This window comes from Pipistrellus kuhlii, unplaced genomic scaffold (assembly GCF_014108245.1).
Source record: "Pipistrellus kuhlii isolate mPipKuh1 unplaced genomic scaffold, mPipKuh1.p scaffold_m20_p_15, whole genome shotgun sequence".
Classification (NCBI taxonomy): Eukaryota; Metazoa; Chordata; class Mammalia; order Chiroptera; family Vespertilionidae; genus Pipistrellus; species Pipistrellus kuhlii.
The window spans coordinates 11,248,138-11,273,272 of record NW_023425460.1 but is presented as its reverse complement, the minus strand read 5'-3'; the positions used below and the strand labels follow the sequence as shown (position 1 = coordinate 11,273,272).

General features: G+C 58.4%; 1 protein-coding gene across 13 annotated transcripts in view; it reads left to right on the top strand.

Moving 5' to 3' along the window:
* Positions 1-1,800: 1,800 nt before the first annotated feature.
* The window catches only part of COL13A1 (collagen type XIII alpha 1 chain), a 142,447-nt gene continuing 119,112 nt past the window's right edge, over positions 1,801-25,135 (top strand). For 9 of the 13 annotated variants that reach the window (XM_045581784.1, XM_045581791.1, XM_045581785.1 and 6 more), the window contains exons 1-2: positions 1,802-2,694; positions 21,453-21,522. In XM_045581784.1, the coding sequence (XP_045437740.1) occupies positions 2,410-2,694; positions 21,453-21,522 (355 nt within the window). In that variant the 5' untranslated portion in view covers positions 1,802-2,409. Of the gene's footprint in view, positions 2,695-21,452; positions 21,523-25,135 lie in introns of all 13 variants that reach the window. The other 4 variants (XM_045581790.1, XM_045581783.1, XM_045581793.1 and 1 more) reach the window with 2 other exon arrangements.

Here is a 25,135-nt window from a genome sequence, read left to right as displayed (position 1 = left end):
TTGAGTGCCTACTGTGTGCCAGGCACTGTGTTACGTGCTTTACATGCATTACTTCAACAGGTCCCATTGTGTAAATGAGAAAGCAGGCTCAGAGCCGTTCGGGAACTCCATCATTGACAGAACCGTGATTGATACCCGGGTCTCTCTGACTGGAAGCCCCCGGGGTTTGGATGTGTCATTGCTGATGCTGGAGTCAGGTTAGCCTAGAACCCTCTTCCTTCAGCTGCCAGTCCCAAGTCCTTTTAGGTTCACTGCCTTAGCGTTCCCCAGGGCTGCTGAAATCCTGAACGGGAAAAGAGCAGCTTGTGGAACAACCAAGGATAAAACTACCCCCCTGCCCCCGTTCTCTTCTTCCATTCCCTCTACCTTTGAATCCCCAGGCATGTTCTCTGGCGCCCCCTGGTGGTCTTCAACACCATCACAGAGTAGGGAACCGCTTGTCGCCATGCCCCGCATGGAGGAAATGCTAGAGGCGGGCCTGACCCAGAGCTCCTGGCCGCCAGCCGGGTGGCAGCATCAATCCCTACCCCTGTAGTCCTCCACAGTGGCGGTCTGACCCAGCAAGCAATGCTATAACACATTATTTATAAGTGCTCTATTCCTCTTCCAGACATGCCCCACTCCTAGGTGTGCCATGATACTGTGTTTGTTACCTAGGTGGCACACCCTGTTACTGTAAAGTGGGACCCAGCATTCCTGTCACCCCTACCCCCATCCACCCAGGAGGAGCCAGCCTTTTATCTCCTGCCCCGTCCTGGGAAGCATGCTTTCTGCATCAACTCGTCCCCACCACCTCGTTTGCAAGAGCGACAAGAGGCCCAGGGAGATAAAGCCTCTTGGGATACACATGTTACTTCAAGTGGGAGAGGTGACAAGAGCAGAGAGGAAACCATGCAATGCCCTTCAGGCAGCTGTTCTCTCTGGGGTTTAGGACACGGCTGTAGGAGGGGTGCAGATGGGAAGGACCCACAGGATGGAGCTGGAGCGCTCACCTTTGGTGGCTGGGATGAGGGGGAGGGGGCTGCTGGCCTGACAACAGAGGGATGGAATGGGTCTCAGATCAATAGCAGGAAATACGGGAGGGATCAAGACTAGCAGGGAGCAGGACCTGCTTTTCCGACACCCCGGGATGAAGCCTACTGCTCAGTTTTCCTTTTCCTCTCCCCTGTTGCTGTGGGTCCCGAAGGAGAGAAAAGGCACCGTTTCAGCCGCCCCTGGAGGGCTAACTTGTCGCCCCCGGGAAAGGTGTGGCTGGCGGAAGGAGCCCCACCAAAGGCCCTGGGGGAGTGCAGAACTCAGGTGGAGTCACCCCAGGAGCCAGGGAACGGGGGAGATCGGAGGGGTGAGGAAGCTCGGCGCTCTGGCAGCCCAATGGATTCTGATATTCTTGCTCAGGACGTGGAGATCCTTCTAGACGCCTGACAGTAACTCAGTCGGACTCCCTGGAGGATCCCAGAGGCAGGCGGGCTCTACCGGCTAGCCAGAAAGCAGAGCAGAGGGATGCCTGGCCCCAGGATTTGGGCGGAAGGCGAGGAGGGCCGTCGGTGTGAATCCCGAGAAAAGGGAGCGAAGCGAAGCCCTCGCGCCACTCCACACCCCCTTCCTGCCTATAAATAACCCCGCGTCACTTCAAAGGAGGCCGGGGTCGGGGGAGAGGCTGCTCCCGGGGCCGGTGGCTGGGGGCGGCCGCCCCGCCCCCCCCTCCCCCCGCGCACCACGCCCCCCACCCGGGCCAGTTTGAATAAATAAACAAACCCAAGCCGCCCGCCCCGCAGGAGGCGGGGGAGGAGGAGGAGAGGACGGGAGGAGGAGGAGGGAGGGGCGGGGGAGATTAGTTTGGGAAGTAGCACGGATTGCTCATCATCCGATCCGCGCGGCCGCCGCCAGTGTGTCAGGTTACAGAGGCGCCGGCATCGGCCCCAGCGCTGCTCCTCGCCGCGGCCGCCACCCGCCTCTGCCCGCGGGGCCCCCCGCGCGCCGCTGCGCCCCGCGACTGACACCGCCGCCGCCGGAGACGCGGGGCTCCGAGGAGCGGGGACCGCGCAGGAGCGACGCGAGGAGAGGGCGCTGCGGACACTCGCAGGGACAGGCGGACGGAGGGAGGGAAGGGGTGCCAGCCGGTCCCGCTGACTTTCCCGGGCTTGGACAACACTCTTCTCCGAAGTCACTGCGTCTCACCTGGGCGCACCCCGAGGGCCGCTGGCTGCGTTTTCTTCACGTCCCCCCTCCTGCTGCTGCTGCTTCGTTCTTCCAGCCTCTTTGCCGGAAGCAAAGGGAAGGAACATTATTTTCCAGGATACAAGCCCTTTACCCCCTCGTCCCGCAGCTTGTTGGATCGAGCCTTTGGGCAGCGGCCCCTGCCTTTATTTATTCTATTTATTTATTTATTGGTTCTGGAGACGCGAGGGGATGGCCGCGGAGCGCGCCCGCACAGCGGCGGCGGGAGCCCGGGGGCCCGGGGAGCGGGGTGCTCCGGAGGGGACCCGGGCGCCGGCGGCGGAGCGCTGCGCGCGGCTGCCCGGCCCGGGCGCGTGCGGGCTGCTGGCGCTCGCCCTCTGCGCGCTGGCGCTCAGCCTGCTCGCCCACGTTCGGACGGCGGAGCTGCAGGCCCGCGTGCTGCGCCTGGAAGCCGAGTGCGGGGAGCGGCAGATGGAGACGGCTATTTTGGGACGAGTCCACCAACTGCTGGATGAGGTCGGTGCTCTTTGTGGCTGGCTTTCCCCCCTCCCCGCGGCGCCCCCTCGCGCAGCCTCCAAACCCTCCACCCGCCGGTGCCCGCGGGCGCTGGCTCTCCGCGCTGCGCGCCGGGCGCCCGGCCGGGACTGCGGGCGAGGTGTCCCCGGGAGGGGCTGGGGGCGGGACTGATGCTGCCCTGCCAGGGACCCCTCAATCCCGCTTCAGGCAGGCACCCCCGTCGCCCCCCACCCCGCATCGGGGTCTGGGAGCGCCCTGGGCGCGGGGCAGATAGAGGAAGCAGGGGCGCAGAGGCAGGGCGCTCAGAGGCGGCCAAGCTCCACTTGTCCCATCAGGGCGGGGTGAGAGCCGCCCAGAGCCCCCGCGACAGGACTTGTGCCCCTTGGTCCCAGGCTGAGGCTCGCTGTCCCCATGGCCCTCCCCATCTATTCCTGGAGGATCAGAACCGCCTTTTTATACCAACGTTTCTTTATAATGGAGTGAGGGAGGGGGGCATCCAAGGGGCTGAGGGGGCCACAGGAGGCAGTTCCTGCATCAGGGGGTGTCCTGGTCCCTGCCACTGCCCAGACCACTGGGGCCGAGCTGTGGATCTCCCCGCTCTGCATGCCCTCTGGTTCCTCAGCTGGGTTTCTCATTTCCTCCCCTCTGGAATAGTCTCCCAGCGTTTGTGTCAGAGTGCTTCTCTGGGAAGAGAGTACTGAGCTGTCCCCCATCCCCAACGTGTTCGTGAACACGAGTGAAAGCCAGAGTGTCTCTCCGCCAGGGCAATCTGGGGAGCACATAAACCCACCTCCCCAGGAGGTCTTACTGGTGCCATCAGCGCAAAGGCCGGGCCGGGAGGGCATGAGGCCTGGTGACTGTGGGAATCTGGCCAGCACAGGGCTCCAGGGCTGGGGATGGGGAGGACCCACAGGTGAGGGTGCCGCAGTCCGGGAAGAGGTCCCGGAAGAGGCTGCCGCGGAAGGTTCCATGGGAGAAGCCGGGAGGGCAGCTTAGTAAGAAGCCGTGTGGGAAGATGAAGAGTAGAGCCTCCTTCCTGTCAGTCCTGCTTAGGCGCTGTGCCACTTGGAGCAAATCACCTAACCCTGCTGAGCTGGCAAGACTGTGGTGATGATGGCAAACGTCAGAGCACAGCTCGCGGGGTGGTCAAGGAAAGGGAGGCCACATGGCCAGAGCAGGAGGGTGGCACGTTTGCCTTTGCTAGTTTTCTGGCTCAGCCATGACTGCTGCTATCCGCTCATTCCCACGCGCTGCCAGGCGATAGGGAACCCAGAGGGCTCGGTCCGGCCCCACCGTCCCCTGGACCGGCTGGGACAAGCAGGGAGCGCTGGGCTCAGCCGTGCAAGCAGGCCGCCTCTGAGGGCTGGCTGAGAGCGCACACGGGACTGGCTGTGCAGCGGAGAGGGTCTGAGGCAGGTGGGGCTCTCCTGGGTGTCTCTGGGTGCTGGGTGCTGAGGGACAAGCATCAGCCCCTGGGAGTTTTGCTTGGTTCCTCTCACCACGCTTTCCCCTTCCTGGCCCCTCCTGTTGGCCAGGACATGCCCCGGCCCTTTCCCAGAGCCTCGCTTCCTCTGTTTAAGACCCAGCCGTGCCAAGTCTCCAGCGTTTATGGTCTTGGGGCTGACAATGTTATCTTACGTGCTGATTCCTTCTCGTGAAACTGCCGCTCGCTTCATCTTTACCCCACTGACCTCTAGACCGCTCATCCGCAGAGCACCCATTTCACAGATGGGCAAACTGAGGCCCAGAGAGGGGCGGTCGGTGACTCAGAGTCACGTGGTGAGGTCCAGGACTAGAACCTAGGCCTCCTGACCCTGCTTCCGGTGCACGAGGTCCCGTCTCCTTCTCTGTCCATTCTCATCCTGAGAGCCCGCTGTGGGCCAGGCAGGGTGGACACACGCCTGCCTTCCTAAACGCATAGGCACACGGGTCGCCAAGGAGAGAGTGTGAGAAGTGCTGTGATGATGGAAGCCGAGGCGGCCTGGGGAATGTATTAGCATGCACCATACCTGAGGGCGATGGCTTCCTGACACAGTGATTTTCAAACATTTCAAAGGATGCATAGGGGTCTTCCAGGCAAAGGCAGTGGGTCGGGGGCCTGGTTCTTAGGGGCAAAGGGAGGCTGAAGGTCAGAGGCGGGGGCTGCCGTGGGAAACTGAAGAAAGCAAACTCTCTGGAGAGCTGGGCGGGGGGCATGGTATGGGATCTGGCTGGAGAGAGACAGCGGCCTTAGAGACGGATCTGTGTAAGGGCACTGGGGAGCCATGGAAGGGCCTAGAGGGGGCAGTAGGGGAACTTAAGGCAGAGCAGAGAGGTCAAGCAAGAGGCTAGTGCACGCCGAGACCGGTTTGGCTCAATGGATAGAGTGTCGGCTTGGGGACTGAAAGGTCCCGGGTTCGATTCCGGTCAAGGGCATGTACCTTGGTTGCGGGCACATCCCCGGTAGGGGGTGTGCAGGAGGCAGCTGGTCGATGACTCTCTCTCTCATCGGTGTTTCTAGCTCTCTATCTCTCTCCCTTCCTCTCTGTACAAAATCAATAAAATATATTTAAAAAAAAAGAGGCTAGTGCAGGCCCGAGGGAGCCGTGACCCAGATTGGGGTGCAAATGGGGTCAGAGAGGGGTGAATGGAAAGGGTGGCTGCAGTGCTGGGGCCTGAGGTCAAGGTCAGGTGGGGTGTGAGGTCAGTTGGAACCAGAGAGAGAGAGCTGTCCTGGGGGTGGCAGGGAGGTGGCCTAGTCTGTGTGGAGACGGTCCTGGGTGGGGCCTCAGTCCAGGGGCTCCTGAAGGACCCTCTAAGGGTCTCACTGTCTAATATGGTCACCACCGGTCACAGGTGACTCATCACAGTTACATTAATTAAAATTAAGTGACATTGACATTTAGTTCCTCAGTCACACTAGACACATTTCAGATAAGCGCTCAGTAGACACCTGTGGCTAGTGGCCACCGGACTGGACAGCACAGACATGCAACAGGCACGTCCCGCAGGAAGCGCTGTGTGACCTCACTGTGTCAGGAGCAGGACACTCCGGGCCCGCAAGGGTGTCCCCAGAGCAATGTGAGGCCCTTCCTCCACCCCCCACCTTTCCTTTCCCGGTGTGTTCTCCCGGGTTGGAGCCAAAGGCTAAGGTGAGGACAGGGTGAGCGGAGGAGAACTGGGACTGGGGCCGAAACCCCTGGGAGAAGAGAAAGGCAGGGGAGAGAGGAGGCCCTGGCCTTGGTGATGCGGGACCCTGTGGAGCGGATGTGCAGGGGCTCCCGCCCGCTCTCAGAGGGCACCCAGGCCCCGGTGAATACTGGGCCTAGACCGGGATTCCAGTGGGCTTGGCCACCCCCTGGGCTTGGGACCCTTCTCTAGAAACCCCAGGCCCTGCCTCCCTCTGGGGGACGCTGGGAGACTCTCGGGAGATGGCAGATGGGAGAATGCACTTACAGGTGCCACCAGAGGCCATGCTCGGGGCCACAGGAGCGCTCGCAGGGGGATCCCAGGGACCTGGGGCAGGCGATCCATCCCGGAGCAGGTGGGCCTGCGCTAAGGTGACCAGACGTCCCGCTTTGGGTGGACAGTCCGATTTTTAACAATTTGTCCCGTGTCCCATGGCGTTTTTAAAAAGTCCGGATTTTTGGAAAGGTTTTTTTTTTTTTTTTTTTTTTTTTTTTAAGTCCCAGTTTTTCAAAAAACACCGTGGGATGCGGGACAAATTGTTAAAAATCAGGACTGACCGGCCAAAAGCTGGACGTCTGGTCACCTTAGCCTGCGCCGCTCCCTGAGGGCTGGAGGAAGGGCCTTGGGCAATGTAGACAGGCTGGGCAGTGGCCTGGAGGAGGGAATCTAGGGGCGCATTCACACCCACACACCCCCAGTGGGGAAGCAGCTTACTGGGCACAGACCGAGTCTGTGAGGCAGGAGGAGGCGGGAACCTGCCTGCCATGCTGAGGGGACTCTGGAGGAGAGGAGCCAGAGGCAGCTGTGAGCAGGAGGGCCAGCCTCTGGGGGAGGAAGGTCCGAGCTGGGAGAGGAGGTTGGGGCAGGGGGCCTGCTCCTGGGGAGCCGGGAGTGTGGCTTCCAGACCTCAGGCCCCAGCTCTTCCCCTGTCAGCTCCGCTCTCCTGGTCTGGGGCCCTTAACGAGCACTCCAGCTGCCGCTGCTTGATGTGCTTGCTGTGCAGCGAGAAGCTGGAATGTCCCAAATGGAGGAAATCAGATGTCACCTAGGGCTGGACAGAGAGAGGGTGTGCAGCGAAAGAGGAGGGAGTGGAATGCACAATCTAATCGCCAAATCCATTTGTAGGCCAAGGGGGAGCAAGGGGTGTCAGCAGCCACATTCAAGGTGAATGTTAGGGAGACTCTCTCATCCTTAAACAGAGTAAGAGCAACCTTTGTAATAGCAATGTCTCACCCTTATAGGGTCTGTACAGGGGCCCTTTTTGGAGGTCCTTTCCAGGGGAAGGTTCAGGGGGAGATCAAAGCAGTGGCTGAGATGCTGGGGTGAGGGTGGGAGCAGGCTCTTAAAGGGACAGTGTGTGACACAGTGAGGGGCGTGGTCTGTGGAGATCTGTGGCGATCCTCGCTGCCTCCACCTCCGTGATGAACAGACGGTATATCCAGGTGCCCTCACATGCAGTGAGGACTCTGCTCTGTCAGTCCTGAAACTCCTTCTCCTTCCACGGAGGGAGCAAATGCCTAGTCTTGTGGGTGTAAATAGAGGGAATGGAGCCCCTCCAGCCCACCGCTGTTACCCTAGAGGTGAGAACAAAGGTTTGGAGGCTGGCAAAACCAGGTGTCAGAGACACCGCCGGCCCTGCAGCCACCTCTCCTCCTTTGCAGACCACAGTGCACTGTTTAGTCGAGTGACGGCAAAGACAGGCCCATGTGTGCTCCCCCGGCAGTCCCAGGCCCTCGGCAGGCCTAGTTAATCAGTTTTAGGGCTTGCCCACTGCGCTCACATGCTGCCCCAGAATTCCTTCCGACATGGTTCCAGGAAGCAAGCTACCACCCACTGGTGAGTTGGGCTCAAGAAAGAACTATTCTGTGACTCTAAATAAGTTTTTTTTTAGACGCAGAGCAATACTTCCTATCGATAAAGCCAGGGGGAGTTCCTAAAGTCTTGCAGCTGAGGCCGTAAACTGGCTGGTAGCTCCAAGCCAAACCAAGGAGCTCATTACGTCGCCACCCCTCAGGGAAGGTGGTGAGGACAGTCACAGCACCTGAGACAACTCGCCACGGGCCTTCAGCACGTTTCCCAGCTGGGCACGCTCAGAAAGATGCCTCTTCCTTGTTCTAGACTGGCCCAGGGCCACTTAGAAACCCTCCCCAGCCATCCAGCCCAAACGGGCTGTCTCCCTGCAGAACCTCCTGGCCACGCCCAACACGGAGCCCAGAGAAGGAAGTAGGTAAGACATGGCACATGGCACATGCTGGCCTCTCTCATCCAGAACCACAGCAGCCATGACTCCCAGGGAACCGAGATGGGCCTCAGAGTCCCTCTCAGCACCGTGCACCAGGCTGCCATGCCCGGTCTAATCGGGTCAAGCGCCAAGATCACACGTATTTGCTACCCATGGCTCAGCCGCACACACATTGTCCGTGTGCCCTCCTCTCCATTGCATTTAAACGTCTTCTGTCTCCATTGGCTCAGACTCAACACAGGGGCAGGAACAGGGCTCACTGGTTTCAGGGTCCCTGAGTCTAGGCCAGGACTTGGCACCTAATAGGCATCCCTCACCAATTAGTTGATGTTTTAAGGTCGCCCTGCTGGGGGCTAGTGAAGCCAACCCAGTCAGCTGCCCTCCACACCCACACCCACACCCCCAGCCCCAGCCCCAGCCCTATGCTCAGCATTTGCTGGGGGGATGGTGCCCTGGAGGTGGGTGTTTCGCAGTCACCAGCAGAGGGTGAAACAATTAATTCCTAAGTCAGGGCCACCGCCCCTGGTCCTTGCTGGGAGGGTGGGGATGGCTTGGGGTGATGTGTTCCCACCAGACAGAGCGGCTGGGAGCACCCGCCCCCTGCCTCCCCCACTTCCCCCCACCTCCTACTTTTGAGGTCAGCAGCTTCACCTCACCTGCCCAGGCTGCCTGGCATGTTGTGGTCGGAGCAGAACATTGAAGTGAGCAAAACCATAGCACTCGATGTCCCGTGGACTGCTGCCACGAACTGGTTGTGTGGCCTGAGCTCCGTGTCCTGATCTGTAAAAACGGATGACGACGTCTCCTCCCAGGCTGTTGCACGGTTAAATGGGATCATTCGACTAATAGCAATGTCACCACGCCCTCCTCAGAGGAGGAGATTCAGGGGACTGTGCCACGTCCACAACTTTCAGGAATAGCTAATGTTTACTGAGCACTGCTTAAGGACTTTCACCTCTATAAAGTCACTTAAATCTCACAACAATCCTATAAAGGGGTTCTATGTTTCCCTTTTTACTGAAGAGAAAGTGAATGCCCAGAGCAGCTAAGTAACTTCCTCAAGGTCACACAGCTAGCAAAGAGCAGAGCCAAGCCTTGAACCCAGGCAGTCTGACCCAGAGCTGGCATTCCGAGCCACTGGTATAAGGTGCCAGACAGCTAAGGCCAGTCACGTAGGCCAGGAAATGGGCATGGGTTCGGTTCACTTTGGCTCCCACCGCCGAGGCATTTACCGAACTGACGTGGCATCGGGCCCAGGGTGCCATCTCTGTGTGGGAACGACATTGGGGTGCCGTCTGTGGTATCAGCCTGGTTCCCAGGACGCTCAGCTTCCCGGGAAGGGCGCACTGCTTCCTGTCTCTTGGGCTCTGGGCTGTCCTCTCGGCAGCTTAGCGCCAGACCTGGATCCTCGGCCTGGCAGAGCGCAGCCCCGCGGCGGCAGTGTTCGCAAAGCCCCGCTCCCAGCTCTGTTACCCCCTTGCCCTGGCCTTCCTTTCTCCCTCTTCCTTCCTGCAGCTTTACTGTACAAACACGGCTGTCTGTCTGTCTGTCTGTGCAGTTGCCTGAACGCCCCTTTTAAAATAAGATAAAGCTAAAACTTCTATAGTAACTACACTTTTAAAAAATATATATATATATTATTGATTTTTTTACAGAGAGGAAGGGAGAGATATAGAGAGCTAGAAATGTCGATGAGAGAGAAACATCGACCAGCTGCCCCTTGCACACCCCCTACTGGGGATGTACCCGCAACCAACGTACATGCCCCTGACCGGGATCCAACCTGGGACCTTTCAGTCCATAGACCAACGCTCTACCACTGACCCAAACCGGTTTTTAAAGGTATTCTTCCCTCCTTCTCGTCATGTTTGCACGCCCGCAAAGGCCTGCTCGGAGCTGGGGACAGGCCGGCTGACCCCTCTGCTGACACGCTTCCCAAAACTTTGATAGGAATCCCTGTGGGGAGGGTGTCTCACAAGCTCCATGTCTGGCAGCCCTTTAGGGAGAGAGAGAGAGAGAGAGAGAGAGAGAGAGAGAGAGAGAGAGAGAGAGAGAGAGAGCGCGAGCGTGTGAGTGCAAGCACACTTCTGTGAGCCCCAGGCTGGAACATCCGGTGCCATTTAACCGCCGGCCCAGCCTGGGTCCCCAGCAGAGTGTGCGGGGCAGGTGCTGACAGTGATGAGATCCCAGTGAGATGTCAGCGGCCCCCGTGCGCTGTGCAGCTTGAGTCTGGGAGGTTTAAAGACAGGTGGGCAGTAGGTTTTTGTTTTGTTATTGTTTTGTTTGGGGGAGGGTGTTGGTTTTGATTTTTTGGTTTGTTGTTTTGGTTTAAAAATAAAATAAGATGCACTGAGAGTTTTCCGTCTGGAAGAGAGGAGGTGTTAGGAGAAGCCTCAGGGAGTCTCCCACACTTTTCGGTTGGATTCTGCCCTCCCAGAAGCCGCTGGCTGAGTCCTCCATAAGTGAAGGAATCAACAGGCTCCTTTAAGGGAAACTGAGGCTGGGGCTGGGCGTGGCTGGGAGGCTGGTTCCCCGGCTCTCCTGGGTGTCATCTGAGCTGCCAGCAAGACCCCAGCCGCAGGCCACATGCCCCGGGTGGTGGCCTCCCTGAGGAAAACTCTGGTAACAAAAGGGCGGATGGGGCTGCCAGCAGCAGGGGTTCCTCTGACCTTCAAAGGGCGAGGGCAAGCCCAGCACAAAGGGGCGGAACTGCCTGCCTGGGGGGCTGGGCATGGCCTTCGGGGGACACTGGGGCCCTGTCTTCTCCCGGGAGGTTACTGTGGGTTTCCCACAAAGACTCCATGGCTCCAGTCCACGTGGGCTGGTCTCTGCCGCCTCTTCAGCAAGCATTCCTCTCCTCGTCTCCCCCGCATCACCCCTCTGCCCCAGCCTCACTGGTCTCCTTGACGCCCGTAGTCCTGTCTCGGCCTTTCCTTTGCTCGGGCGTTTCCCTCTACAGCAGGCTCTCCCCGTCCACCCCTCCCTCCGCCAGGACGCTCACCCTGCCTGTCCTGTAAGGTGCCATCAACGGCCTCGCTGCCCCAGGCTGGGACCCTGCCGTCCAAGGAGCTTTGCACTTGCAGTCGCCTGTTACTCTGTAAATGCCATCCCTGGAGGTTTTCTGGGTCTGACATGCTCTGACAAGGTGGCCAGTAGGGCAGGTCAGGAAGGGGGACAGGGATGCAGAAAGGGGGCTGGTTAGAGGGGCATTCGTTGGGGGCTTTGCCAGAAACAGCCTTAGTCCTCTTCCCTGTGTGGCCCTTGAGGTTTCCTGGGTGAAGGGGGAGATGGGTGACATGGAGATTAGAGGGCGGTCCTGCCACCTCCAGCCTCTCCCCACTCCATGGGAGCAGCATGTTGGAAGGAAGGGAGCTCTGCCCCGGACTAGGCATCCCCCACAACGTGTCTGGTTCTCAGGCTTCCACCCTCACAGCGACGGGAGCTCAGTGCCGTGTGCAGGTGGCTGTCCCATGGCTGGACAGCTCTGGCTGTAATGCCATGTGCATTCTTCCTCTCATCAGAGCACCAGACCTATCTTAAAAATATATATATATATGTATATATATATATACATATATATATATATATAATTGATTTTTTACAGAGAGGAAGAGAGAAGGATAGAGAGTTAGAAACATCGATCGTCTGCCTTCTACACACCCCTTACTGGGATGTGCCCACAACCAAGGTACATGCCCTTAACCGGAATCCAACCTGGGACCCTTGAGTCCACAGGCCAACGCTCTATCCACTGAGCCAAACCGGCTTCAGCTCCGGACCTATCGTTACACCTCCAGGATATCTCGAAAGCACCTCGGACTTACCGTGTCCAAACTGAACAAGAAATCCAGACCTTCCCAGCACCCCTTCACCTGGGAATACACTACACTGGCCTCCAGCTGCACTCCGTCTTGGCCTGCTAATCGCACCTTCTCAGCCCCCCCCCCCCCCAATCTGTCCCCTTCTCCCCATCACTCCTGCCTGGCCCCCGCTGAGCTGCCCTGGGCACTCCCGGGCCCTGGCGGGAGCCTCCTCACGTATCTGCTCCCATTCACGCTGTCCTGCCCTTTCCACCGCCCACACGCAGCCAGGGCGATCTTTTAAGAACTCTCATCACCACATTTCTCTGGTTACAACTCCTCAAGGACTTCCTGTCACTCTCAGGGGTGGGTTCAAATCCAGCTCTGCTAATCACGGGCATGTGACAGTGGGCAAGTTGCTGAACCTCTCGGTACTGTAGGTGGGACCTCTGTAAAAAGGGGGTGATGGTGAGAGGACCTCCTTCTTGTGGGTGTTGATTTTAGGATAAAACAAGTGAAAACAAGGGCTTTGAGTAGCACCCGGCACTCCAGGAATAGGATTGTGATTATTGTAATATTTCGATGCCCTCCAAGCCTCTCCACTCTAGCCACCCTGGGTCACAGGCAGACACAGTGGAGGGACTTGGGCTCTGAGCTCGGCTTCCTGGCTCAAATCCTGCCTCTGCCCTGCTTGGCTGGGTGCCATCCTGCACGTTCGTTCACCTCTGTCTGTCTCCGTTTTCTCCGTCATGACGGAGTGCTGGATGAATGAATACATGCCAGACCCCTGCCTGGTGCATAAGAAGCACGTTGCTGGGTTTGGTCTTAGCCGCTCCCCTGTACCTGGGCCCCTCACCTGGTTCGTTGCTACTCATCCTTCCTTTACCTCAGCCCAGCTGTCGGGTCCCCGGATGGGCCAGCCTCGTCCATGCCACGGGACAGGCCCTCGGCACCTTCTCCAGCGTAGCTCTGGTGACAGTGGTTGCCCCGTGTTGATGTGCATGGTTTGTATTCTCTTACACACCCTCCCTAGAGAGTAAGCTCCATGCGGGCAGCCTGGATGTCTGCTCTGCTCGGGCTGCCTGATCCAGCCCCGTCTGTGTGTCCCTGGCACAGACAGATGCTCAGTCCCCACCTGTGGAAGGGAGGGAAGGAGAGGAGAGGCACTGACGTTCATCCCAGCACTCTCACCCCAGCCCCTCCCATACGGGACCCTGTTTCACCCTGCACGTGGCCCAGCGATGACCCCAGACTCCCTGAAACTCTTGAAGTCCTGGGCCCCATGCTGACCCGGCTGCCAGCCACATGCACATAGTTCTGAGTCCAGGTCCTGCCTCCCCCGAGGAAGCAGCAGGGCTGTAGGTTAGCTGGGAGGAGGGACTTCCTCCTACAAAGGCTGGAAACTTCATGCAGGGCCAGCACCTCCTTTCCCCGACGTTCTGGCCTGCAGAGCCTGGGGCCACATCTGTCTGTGGTTCTGGGGAAGCAGGAGGCAGAGGCAGTGGCATCCGGAGGACCCTCGGGCCCCTGCTTTTCGGCCCTGGGAGCCTGTGATCAGACGCCAAGTCCACTGCACAAAGAGAGCAGTGCAGGGAGGGAGAAGACGGTTTCTGAGGCTCCCACCCCATGACACACCTTCCGGGGGCCCAGCACTCAGCCTCCCCCACCTCCCTAAGCAGACCAGGCAAGTCCAGTTCTGGTGGGTGTGGGCTGAGTGTCTAGATTTCCTCCGCTTTGATTTCACCCAGCTGAGCTGCCAGCGCCCCGGGGCACGCAGCCGCGCAGGGGCCTGCCGCCTTAACAAACCCGGTCTGTGGGCCGCGTCTCCTGTGGTCGCTGGGACGAGGCCCACAGAGCCAGCACTGCGCAGCCCGGGCCCTGCCTCTGTGTCTTTGGTCCTCACCGGACTGCCCTCCCACTCTCCCAGCCCCCAACTCCAACCCGCCCCGACTCCTTCTCTCCGAATCCTGCTGAAACCCAGCCCAAAGCGCATGGGGCAGACCTCAGAGTAAGTGATTTGGTTCGAGTGTGGACCAGGGACATCAGATCAGGCCCTGCCCTCCGAGGGCGGCCCAGTCTCGAAGGCGGTGCTGGCCGGGGACGGTCCTGGCACAGGGTGTTGGAAGGGCGCTAGCAGATGGACCAGGCGCCCACTCCACGCCAGGCACTGTCACCAGACACTGGGCCAGAGCTTTGCCAGTGCGGTCATTTTCCTGGGCATCTCCTCCTTTCAACGTCCAGCCCTCAGGGTCCAAAGGCAGGCCCGCAGGCAGGGCCCACCCACTTCCCTTCCGCAGGCGGCGGCACCTGGGTTTCCCCAGCGGGGAGGGCAGGGCAGGAAACGACCATCTGTCCACCCGCTCGCTGTGGCGCCTGAGGCCCTACCAGCTCATGGGGCACCTGGGCGGGGCGGAGGCAGGCTGGGCACCAGCTCGAGAGAGAAGTGGCCTTCACCTGGCCAGTAGGGACACCTGGCACAGCAGGTGCTCACCCTTCCTCACACCTAGAGCCTCTTTCTCTTTCCTGATCGCATTTCCTTTATCTTTCCAACTGCCCCTGGCAGGCCAGTGGAGAACTAACAGTATCCCCAGTTTACAGATGAGGAAACTGAGGTCCAGAGAGGTGATCTCTCTCGCTTCATACACAGTTAGTGGGAGAGCTGGGGCTGGACCCCAGGTCCTGGCACTCCCGGCTGTAGCTTAGGCTGTGCCCACGCTGCCGGTGCCGCACCACGTGGGCACTCCATGCGAGGTCTTTGCTAACCCTGAACAGAGACCAATGGCAGCCTCCAGGGGCCTGTGGGTTCTAACAGGTGTGCACTGCCAATTGTTCCAAACTGCTGCTAATATTAAAAATTAAATATTAAATGACATTTCCACCTAAAGCACTTAGCACTGTGCCTGGTATATACTGCTCAGCATATGTAGCTATTACCTATAATAATAAAAGTGTAGCTGAAACCAGTGTAGCTGAAATCAGTGGTTAGAGTGTTGGTCTGCAGACTGAAAGGTCCCACGTTCGATTCCGGTCAAGGGCATGTACATTGGTTGTGGACACATCCCCAGTGGGGGGTATGCAGGAGGCAGCTGGTCGATGTTTCTCTCTCATTGATGTTTCTAGCTCTCTATCCCTTTCCCTTCCTCTCTGTGAAAAATCAATAAAATATATATATTTTTAAATAATAATAACAAAAGTGTAATATGCTCATTAGACCTGATGTCCTTCCAGACAAAGCCGGGACTGCAGCTGCAGGATCAAGGAAGCCACTGACGGAGGGTTCCAGGCACCCACCATGGCTGCAAAGGCCTCCTCTTGCACGAATTTTGTGCATCGGGCCTCTAGTTATTAACATTAGCTCATTTAATAATTTCACATCCCCATTTTACAGATCCCTCATGAGGGAAGTGCCAGGTTCAAGGTCATGGTTATGGAGTGCAGAGCTCCTCCGGCCTCTGCCTTTGGGGTCCCAACCCCCACACCTGGACCCACCTGCCCCGTGTCACAGAGGCCGAGGTTAAACCCGAGCCCTTTAAGAGCCCAAAGCTGAGTGCGGGGAGGGAGTGGCCCTAAACCCCAGGCCAGGCCGGAGCTGCATTCTTTGGGGGGAGTGAGTAGCCGCCTGGCATTTTCCCTTTGATACTGATACAGGCATTTTAATAGCTGCAAGGACCAGGCGGGTGATGTTTCAGCTGTGGCCACACGGGGCATTCCAGGGGGCCCCGGCTGCCCGTGGGGGCAAAGCAGGAAGGCTTCTCTGTCCAGAACGGCCGGGGGTCCGCCCCAGGGCCTCAGGAAGTTTGCCACCCACCCCTGAGCCTCAGCCGGGGGGTTTCTCTGCAGGGGCCTCAACTCATGTGCCCAATTGGTAAAGCTGGCCAGGGCGAGGGGACGGTGGTGGCTTGGAGAGCATACACACCCCTGAGAGGGGCTGCCATCACTCCGTAGCACCCGACTGTCACTCCATACCATCCGACTGTGGCCCAGTGTTGCCAGGTCCTCCTATTGTACGAGGGATCAGAAATCTGGACCTTTACACGAGTCTCCTGTTTTGTAAGCAACCAATATGTATTGAGCATTTACCATATGCCAGGCCATGTTCTAGCCCTTGAGGATATGGCAGTGATTTAAAACAGACTAAAATACCCATGTCCTTGGGGTACTTCCTTCCTGGTTGTGGGGAGAGACATGAAGCAAGAAAATTAGGCACCAACAACTAGAAAATCTAAGGAGAAAATAAAACAGGGAAGCGGGATAGTCAGTCTGTTGCAGGAGGGCCCTGGGGACGAGGAAGGCCTTAGGGAGAGTGCGCCAGGTGGTTAGCTAGGAAGAGAGCATCCCAGGCAGAGAGCAGCAGGTGCCAAGGCCCTGGGGTAGGCAGAGGAGGCTGGGCATGGGCAGGCACTTCAGGGGGGCCTGTGAGGTCACGCTGGCTGCCATGCTGAGGGGTCTGAGGGGCAAGGGCAGAGGCAGGGGGTTCACCAGGAGGTGTGGCAGCCATCACACCAACGTGGAGGAAGCTAGGACCAGAGCGGGTGGGAGAGGTGAGACGGGGTCAGATCCTGGACTTGTCTGGAAGGTAGAGAACAGGAACTGTTGACTGAATGAGTGTGGAGTGAGAGACAAAGAGGCATCACGGATGATGGCAAGGTTTTGAACAACTGGCATGCTGCCGGGCCATTACCTGTGACCAGGGAGGGGCAGGCTGGGACGAAGGGAAGCTCAGATTTGCTGGGCTGACTTAGGGATGCCTGTCCGTGGAGACGTCAGGTGGGCAGCTGGATCAGTGCCTCTGGAGGAAGGTCTGGGCCATAGGTGCCAGGAGCAGAGCGTGGTCACAGACCTCGGTGTTGAAGCCATAAGACTAGCAACAGCCCCCAGGAGCAGGGCAGAGGGAAAGTGTGAGACTGGGCCCTGCGGCTCTGCAGCATTGCGAGTGCAGTAGGTGAGAAGGAGCCAGCCCAGGACACGGAGAGAAGCAAGGTGGCGTCCTAGGGGCCCAGGGAAGAAAGTTGTCAAGCCGAAACTGGTTTGGCTCAGTGGATAGAGCGTGTGGACTGAAAGATCCCAGGTTTGATTCCGGTCAAGGGCATGTTTCTTGGTTGCGGGTATATCCCCCATGGGGGGTGTGCAGGAGGCAGCTGATCAATGATTCTCTCTCATCGATGTTTCTATCTCTCCATCCCTCTCTCTTCCTCTCTGTAAAAAAAAGTCAATAAAACATTTTTTAAAAAAGGAAGGAGGAGTGAGCAGATGCTGGGATGAGGTGGGGGCTGCCCACCAGGCTTAGCTACGCAGAGGTCACCGGTGGCCACAAGGAGGACCTCTTGGGGGCAGGGAAGGTCAGAGCTGATAGGAGCTGTCTAGGAGGGAGCAGGCGGCTACATTGTCCATCAGGGAGTTTTTCTAGAAAAATAAATAAATAAATAAAGCTTGACCAAGAGAGGACTTTTCTTATCTTTTCTCTCTCTCTCTCTCTCTCTCTCTCTCTCTCTCTCTCTCTCTCTCTCTTTTTTTTTAATGACGGGAGGATCAACAGCGTGCTTGCACCGTGGTGTACATCAGGAGTCCTTCATGAAGGATCGCTTAATCCCACTCGGAGCCTGTTTTCGTGGACACATGTTTATGGGCGCACAGCCTTGCTTGCGTTGCTTCTGAGCTGTCCTTAGCTGCTTTTCGCCTACACAGAGAGCTGAGTGGTTGTGACGAACAGAGACTGCGTGGCTCACAGGGCCTGACACAGTCACTCGCTGGCCCCTGCAGCAAACGTTTGCTGAGGAGTGGTGTAAGGGGTCCAGCCCCAGGGAGGCCACAGATGGGCGGTGGGAGGGAGACTTGCTGCTGAGCTGCCCTGGAGCAGGCGGAGGGGGAGGACGTGCTGAGCAGGTGCTGAGCAGGTCGGGGGTGGCCTTACTGGGAGCACAGGCGGGCAGGCAGGAGGAAAGAAAGGGGTGTGCCCGCACAGGCACGGATGGGCGGGTGTGTGTGGTGGTGGGACCTCTGGGAGGCCTCTTCCGGAGGCTTCTGCTTTCTCCAGGTGACAGCGTGGTAAGGCTGGGGAGAGAAGGTGTGAGGACGGCTAGGACAGGAAGACCAGGAACTAGTGCATCACAGCAGGCGTGCGGGGATTTGCTTTGAGATAATGGTCCTGATTAAAGTGAAGCCGATTGCTGAAACCGGTTTGGCTCAGTGGATAAAGCGTCGGCCTGCGGACTGAAAGGTCCCAGGTTCGATACTGGTCAAGGGCATGTACATTGGTTGCCGGCACAGGGGGTGTGCAGGAGGCAGCTGGTCAATGTTTCTCTCTCATCCATGTTTCTAGCTCTCTATCCCTCTCCCTTCCTCTCTGTAAGAAATCAATAAAATATATTTTAAAATAAAAAATAAAGTGAAGCCGGTCACCACGGTCAGTGTCGTGCACTCTCCTGGCTTCCTCCTGCTGCGGGGGTACCAGCATCGGGTGCGTGGGAGCATCCAGTCCGCCAGGTTTGTGGCTCAGCCAGGAGCATGTGCTGAAGGGAAGGGTGTGCTGGCAGCCCGGGCTGTAGGCAGGAGAGGGTTTGTAATCACTGACCCCGAGCAAGGAGGGACGTGAAATGCGGTGGGTGAAGGAGGTGAAGAGGTGCCCGCAGGCTGGAGGGAGCCGGGTTGAGGCGCTGGAAGGAGTGAGCTGCAGAGAGGGTCAGAGGGCGGATGGGAAGCCCAGGCTCTGGGAGGGGTGTGGCGATGCTGGGATTTAATACTTTTCAAAAACAAACACCGCGCAGGCCAAGAAAACCCACCCACACCCTGTCTGCGGCCAGTTTCCCATCGCTGTCAGATGTGTCCTTCCCCTCTTTTCTGAGATATTTGTATTGATTTCAGAGAGGAAGGGAGAGGGAGAAAGAGAAACATCAATGAGGAGGGAGAGTCATTGACTGGCTGCCGCCTGCACACTCCGCACTGGGGATGGAGCCCACAACCCGGGCACGTGCCCTGACCGGGAATGGAACCGTGACCTCCTGGCTCATTGGTCGATGTTCAACCACTGAGCCACGCCGGTTGAGCTGTCTCCTTCCTTCTTGATGGTGAAACTGGGTCCCGATCCGCCTTTCTAGCCCAGGCCCCTCTCTGGAGCTCCTGCCCATCCGGACTCCTCCACAGGCAGCCCTCCACTCAGCTGGTCATCTTCCCACAAGCCGGCTTTTGCCCCTGTCCTGTCCCGTGGGGTCATCTAGGGGGCCATGACAAAGCCTGGTCCTACCCTCTCCCCCACCAGGTCCATCCTGTGCCCTGTGCATTCTTCCCGCTGCCCATCCTTCCCCTTCTCTCCATCCTGCCATGCCACACCACAGACTCCAGTGTCTCCCGGTCGCACGATGACTGTGACAGCCTCCAGAGCGGGCCCTCAGCCTCCAGCCTTCGGTCCAGCTCCGGCTCCAGGGCCCAGCCTGCGCTTGGCCTCTTGCTGCTGTTGAGTGAGTGACAGCCCTAGTGGTTGCAACCTGCAGCCGGAACACTGCACACTCCGCTGGCTTTGGCTTGTCAGTCACTGAATGGCCTTGTCCCTTAGCAGACTTCTGTCACACACCTACTGTGCGCCAGGAGCCGCCACCAATAAGTCTCCAGGAGCCCAAGGTCATTGGTGGGAAGGGAAGTAGATGGGATGGGCATTGGTGAGCTGGGCTCAGGGCTGGGCATCCCGGGGCCTTTCACCAGACTCTGTCCTGGGAGGGCACTTGCTTGCCCAGTGGCCACTCTGTGCCCACCTGTGGCCAAGCCTCACCATCCAGCCACAACATTTGTGCACAATCTCCCTTTCTGAGGGAGGGGCTCCCCTATGAGACTTCCTCCCTCCCTCCCCTTCCTGTCTCTCTCCCCCCTACCTCCTCCCTCGGCGTCCTCACCCTGCCTGTCTCTGTGCTCCCTCTCCCGGGGTGTTGGTGCACACCTTTCTCCAGTAGGGTGGCGTGGGCTTTTGCACCAAAAAGCCTGAGTTCTTGCCCCAGATCCATCACGTACGATCTGTGTGATCTTCAACAAGTCACTCAGCCTCTCTGAGCCTCCATTTCCTTAAGGGAAGAATGAGTTCTCTGTTAAATTTGTTAGACTGCGAAACATAGATGTGATTCTCTGCATAAAGCGCCCAGCTCAGTGCCAGTAGAGATCGGGGCTGAGCAGACATGAGTTTGCTGTGAATCACCAAGGAGCTTTCCCGACCTTCCCTCTCCACCACCAACCAGAGGGGACGCCTCATCCCACTCCACCTCCCACTCGATCTTTCTTTACCTCCCTCCTGGCCACCCCGAGGGGCAGGCTGCACAGTAGTTGAGGGCTGGAGAGCTGCTGGGGGCAGCCAGCTGGCACCCTCCCTGGTCCACATGTCAGGGACGACTGGGCGCTGTCAATCAGAGCCAGTCATCGTGCAGGCTCCATGCGGCCAGACCTTCCAGCTTTTCCAGAGAAATTGGAAATGCAGATGTGCATGTAATATCAACCTCTTCAAAATATTGGCAACCAACTCAACGAAAAAAATATCTGTGGGAACCAATTAAAATACATCTGAGGGCCAATTTGGCTCCGGGGCTACCGGCTTCTAACTGCTGCACTAGCTTCGGAGAGTGTGGGTTCAAATCCCAGCCCTGCTCCTCCCCTGGCCTTGGCCAGGTCACAGTCTGCCGTCTGTGTGTCAGACTCCTCGCCCGTAACATGAGTGCAACAATAGCTGACACCTATTGAGGGCTTTTCTTCCTATCCTCGGCCTTTCCCATCCTCTCAGTAAGCTGGTGAGGTGCGGACTGTTAGCAGCTCACGGCCCGAGGGCTGTGCATGGACCAGGCAGTCTGGCACGGAGGCATGCCTGTCAACCTCTGTGCGTGCGGCCCCGCCCGGGGTGGTTGTGAGGGCCGAGGCGCTCGGTGCACCACGCTGACAGGGTGAGCACCCCAGGCACTTGTGCTCCTGGGCGTGTGTGTGTCCGTTTACGACCGGGGGAACGGCAGCTCCTTGTGGGCAGGAGGTGCCCCACTTTACTTGTCGCCACCTCTTTGGGGCCTTTGGGGCCGTGATCCAGGTTAGCTCAGTGATTTGCAAGCTGGCGAGGGAGAGGTGTGATGATGGGCAGAGGACCTGCCCAGTCCCCACCCCCCCCACTCCTGCCCGGGCCTAGCTTGAGAGCGTCACAGGAAGAACAAGCCACTGTCCCTGCCCCGGATCCGACAGGAGCCCAGACTAGCCGGGAAGCAGACAGCAGAGAGCCGAGAGAAGCAGGCCCTGTGCCCGGGAGGGAGCGGTGCAGGGAGGCCCCAGCTGGTTGACAGGTCCTGTGATCGGGTTAATTTCTTTAAGAGCACTCCGAAGACATCAGACACCGAAATTAGCTAGACGGGGCCTTCCGTCTGCTTCTTATTACCCAGACGTCCGGTGGCCAGTCTTTGATCCAGGAACAGCCCTCCTGCCAGCCCCCAGGGGCCCCTCTCCACCCCCCACCCCTCCGCGCCAGCCCACAGACGACTCCCAGGGCTTGGCCTTCGGGACCCCCAGTGACTCCTCTCCGCTGTCTTCTCGTGCAGAAATGGAAGCTCCACTCCCGGAGGCGCCGAGAAGCCCCGAAGACGTCTCCAGGCTGTCACTGCCCTCCAGGTAAGGAGCCTGCGAACGGCGGCGAGGACGGGGACACACAGCAGAGGCCCCCTCGGTGGCTGTGCTCTGGCCACACCCTGCTCGGGGCATCACTTTTGTTTGAATATCTGTGGTATTGCCTTTCCTCTACTCATTGATCTGCTCACCCATCCCCTACCCATCATTCATTCATTCATGAACGCTTCTATGGGCCTTCGCTATAGGCACCAAGTTGTGAAATCAGGCAAGATAATGGGCATGACTGCATTTTGCAAACTCTGAAGGGTCATGCAGCATTGAAGAGAAACCCGAGAGGGCAGGGACCATCCTCATCATGGTCGCTATTACGCCTCCAACTCCTGACACACAGTAGGCGTGTTTGTTACTGGAATGAGTGAAGTGTCCCGATTGTAAGACTCCCCTGGCCTCGAGCGCAGGCTTAGGGTGCTTCGCACTGTGTGGTGTGGAGACGACCTGCACAAATGCACCCGTGCACACTGCTCAAGGTCAAGGTGGTACGGCACAACTGAGTTAACCAGGCCAATCTGGATTCAGATTCTGCTCCTGCAGGTACTAGCCCTATGTGGGCGGGTCACCTCCGAGCGAGGGCACCTTTGCCGGTGCGCGTTCCTCTGCACAGAGCGACCCGCTCCTCACCGCCCCTGTTCACCTGGTCGCAGCGATGTACCGAGCACCACGCTATATGTTGGGTTCTATTTCATTGCAAACTGTTCATCATAACGATACGTTAGCTCATCTGGACTTTTCTAGGTTGCTGACCATTATTATTAAGCCGTGAGAATGACAGACGAGCAGGTTTCATTGTTCCCATGGTAACTGGGATGGGCTGGGATGCGGGGGGAGATGAGGAAGAAAGTTCCAAAAAAGAGTTGGGGGGGAAATAATCACGTCATCACAGGGGCTTTCCAGATTGGCTCAGTGATTTGCAAGCTGGTGAAGACAGGTGTGATGGAAGGCAGAAGACCCGCCCAGCCCCCAACCCACCACTCCGCTCTGGGCTTCTGCCAGCTCAGAGGGTGGCCCCTTGACACCACCGTGGGCAAGTGGCACTGGCAGGACACTAACTCAGCTCTCTGGCAGGCCCTCCATGGACAGAGGGGCCGAGGAGCCCCAGGGGCCCTCACCTGTGGTCCCCAAGCCCGGGGAGAGCGGCCAGCATGTGTTGAGCATGTGGGAAGTGAAGGGACAGCGTTTGCTGGAGCATGAGTAGGCCGAGGTGGGAGTCCCCGTGCAGGGGGGCTGCCGCAGGAGTTGGTGGCATCGTGATGCGATTCAGCTGGCCCCTGGCAGAGGAGGGTCATCGGGGTTAATTAAAAGGGTGTCCAGAAGCCCTGGGAAGCTCCCTCCCTCCCTCGGGGCCCAGGAGAGTGAGCCCTGGGACCTGGGAAAGCTTTGGGGAGACGAATGCCAAGATTAATGAGATGAGATGAGGCAAGGCTGGGACGACAGGCCGGGCAGAGCGGCTGTGGGTAGCCCATGCTTCAAATCTGCGTGTCTGTCGTCTATGTGACGCTGGTCAATGGCAGTTGGTCCTTTTGCTCAGAATACAGGATGTTGGGGAGGGGCAGGGGATTTGGAGCCATGAGGATGCGGGTTTGCATTTCAGCTCTACGTTTATCAGCTGTGTGGCTTTCAGGGAATGGTTTACCCTCTCTCTGCTTTGGTTGGCTCCTGTGGAAAACGGGGATAAAACCCATCTTGCAGGTATATGGTGTCGATTCAGAGAGATAATGGTGGGACGTATTTAGCACCTCTCCCGACTCCTACTAAGCACAATTATTGTCCCCCTTAAAAGATGCTCAGAAACCCCTATGAAGCACCATATCCTGATGCTGGGGCAAGTTGGGCTGCACATCTGTGGCAAGACAGAGGCTCACCCTTCTCTGCTCCCCGCCTGATTGGGCTTCCTATGCCCTGCCCATGTCAGGGCGGGTGCCTAACCAACAGACACCCATCTTGTGCTTGGGAGAGGCTGGCTCTGGTGGGCCTGGGAGGCTGGGAGCTGGGGACGATGTGGTAGGAGGGGGAAGGATTTGGAAGAAGGGAGTTTGTGTGAGACCCAGGGCTCTTGGGTGGGGAGGAGAAAGCGGAGAGGCAGCAGGGGCAGCTCAGAGGTGGTGGGGAGGAGGGTGAAGGGACACAGCGGCGGGGGGAGAGGGGGCAGGGGGAGGGAGGGCTTGATGCAGGTCCTCTGTGGAGGAGCCACCAGCACGGAATGAGGTGGCCAGGAGATGGGAGGAGAGAGAGCAGGGGGTTCCAGAAGGGGTGTCCAGGGTGTTAGAGAATTCCCCAGAGGACATTTTGGCCTGAAGTACAGACCAGAGCCAGGCAGTTAATACCCAGGGCATTTAAGACGAGGCCCCAAATTGAGGCAAAAGAGGAAGGAGTGAAGTTCCGGAAGGGCCAAACAGGCGCAGACCATAGAGCCCGGAGTGAGTGCATCTGCCAGGATGGGCTCGGTCCTGCATCCCTGCCCTGCCCCCTCTGCCCAGCCCGGGGCTTCTCACCCACTGAAGCCTACGGGTACGTGGCTGCCAACCTGCCATGAGAAACAGCAGTTGCCACTGTCCCTAATGGAGCACCCTTTGTGTGCTGGGCACAGTACCGGGCACTTCTCCAAACCGGCAGAGCGGAGTTCTGACATCCTGAGATGTTTGCAAATCCCCAGACTCCTGGGCAAAACACCACTCTCGTTTGTGCACCTCAAGCCTGCCCCTCCGGGTATCTCCTCACTCAGGGGTCAGAGTGTAGCCACGTTAGAGCGCCTGATACTTACAGGAGGACGTAGGCAACTGTAAGTGCCACCGTCAGAGTCAAAGCATCCTTCCTTCTGTCTTGCCAGCATCTCACAATGTGCCCCATGCCTAGCAGATGCTCAAGGAATGTTCCATAACCGATCGAGACCCACCCCTGGGTGACTGGACTCTTCATTGCGTTCTCCACCTCCCCTCCGGTTGTTTCCTCACCCACTGGGAGACGGCTCTGAGTCTTGCTGGAGGCAGAAATCGCAGCTGTTGGGACACAGCAAATAAACACACACTCTTCCTGCCCACTGCGGCCGCTGAGATTGGAGCCGGGAGCCCCAAGCCCATGCCTGCCCCAGTCTGCCTCTGAGACCCGCCGGGCTGGGGTGGGAGTCTGTGGTGGGTGTGTTCTCCCTTGTGGCCGCCTTGGGCCCTGGGTGGCATCCAAAGGGCTCGGGACACATAATCGCGGGCAGAAAACCCACCTCCTTCCCTTCCTACTCCGACCTCGCCAGCATCCTCCCAGGATCCTCCCTGTCCCAAAATAGCCCCGCACTGGCTGAAATCTGGCTGTGTCCTGCTTCTGGCTGCAGCACTGCTCCAGGGGACGATGGGCCTGGCGGCCGGGACGGAATGCCAAAGGTCGGGCCGTGTTCAGAGGATCACCGCTGCCAGAGTTCAGAGGAATAGGTGTGGGCCGTTTGCAAAGCCTGTGGCCTGGCGGGACAGAAGGGCGTGGGGAACAGATACACAGACCGTGGGACTTCCTAGGCCACTTGAAAGGAACACAAAGATCAGGGAAACACTCCCGTTCTCTCCCTGTTCTCAGTAACAGAGGAGGAGCAGGACAATGTAGGCCCCAGGCAGCA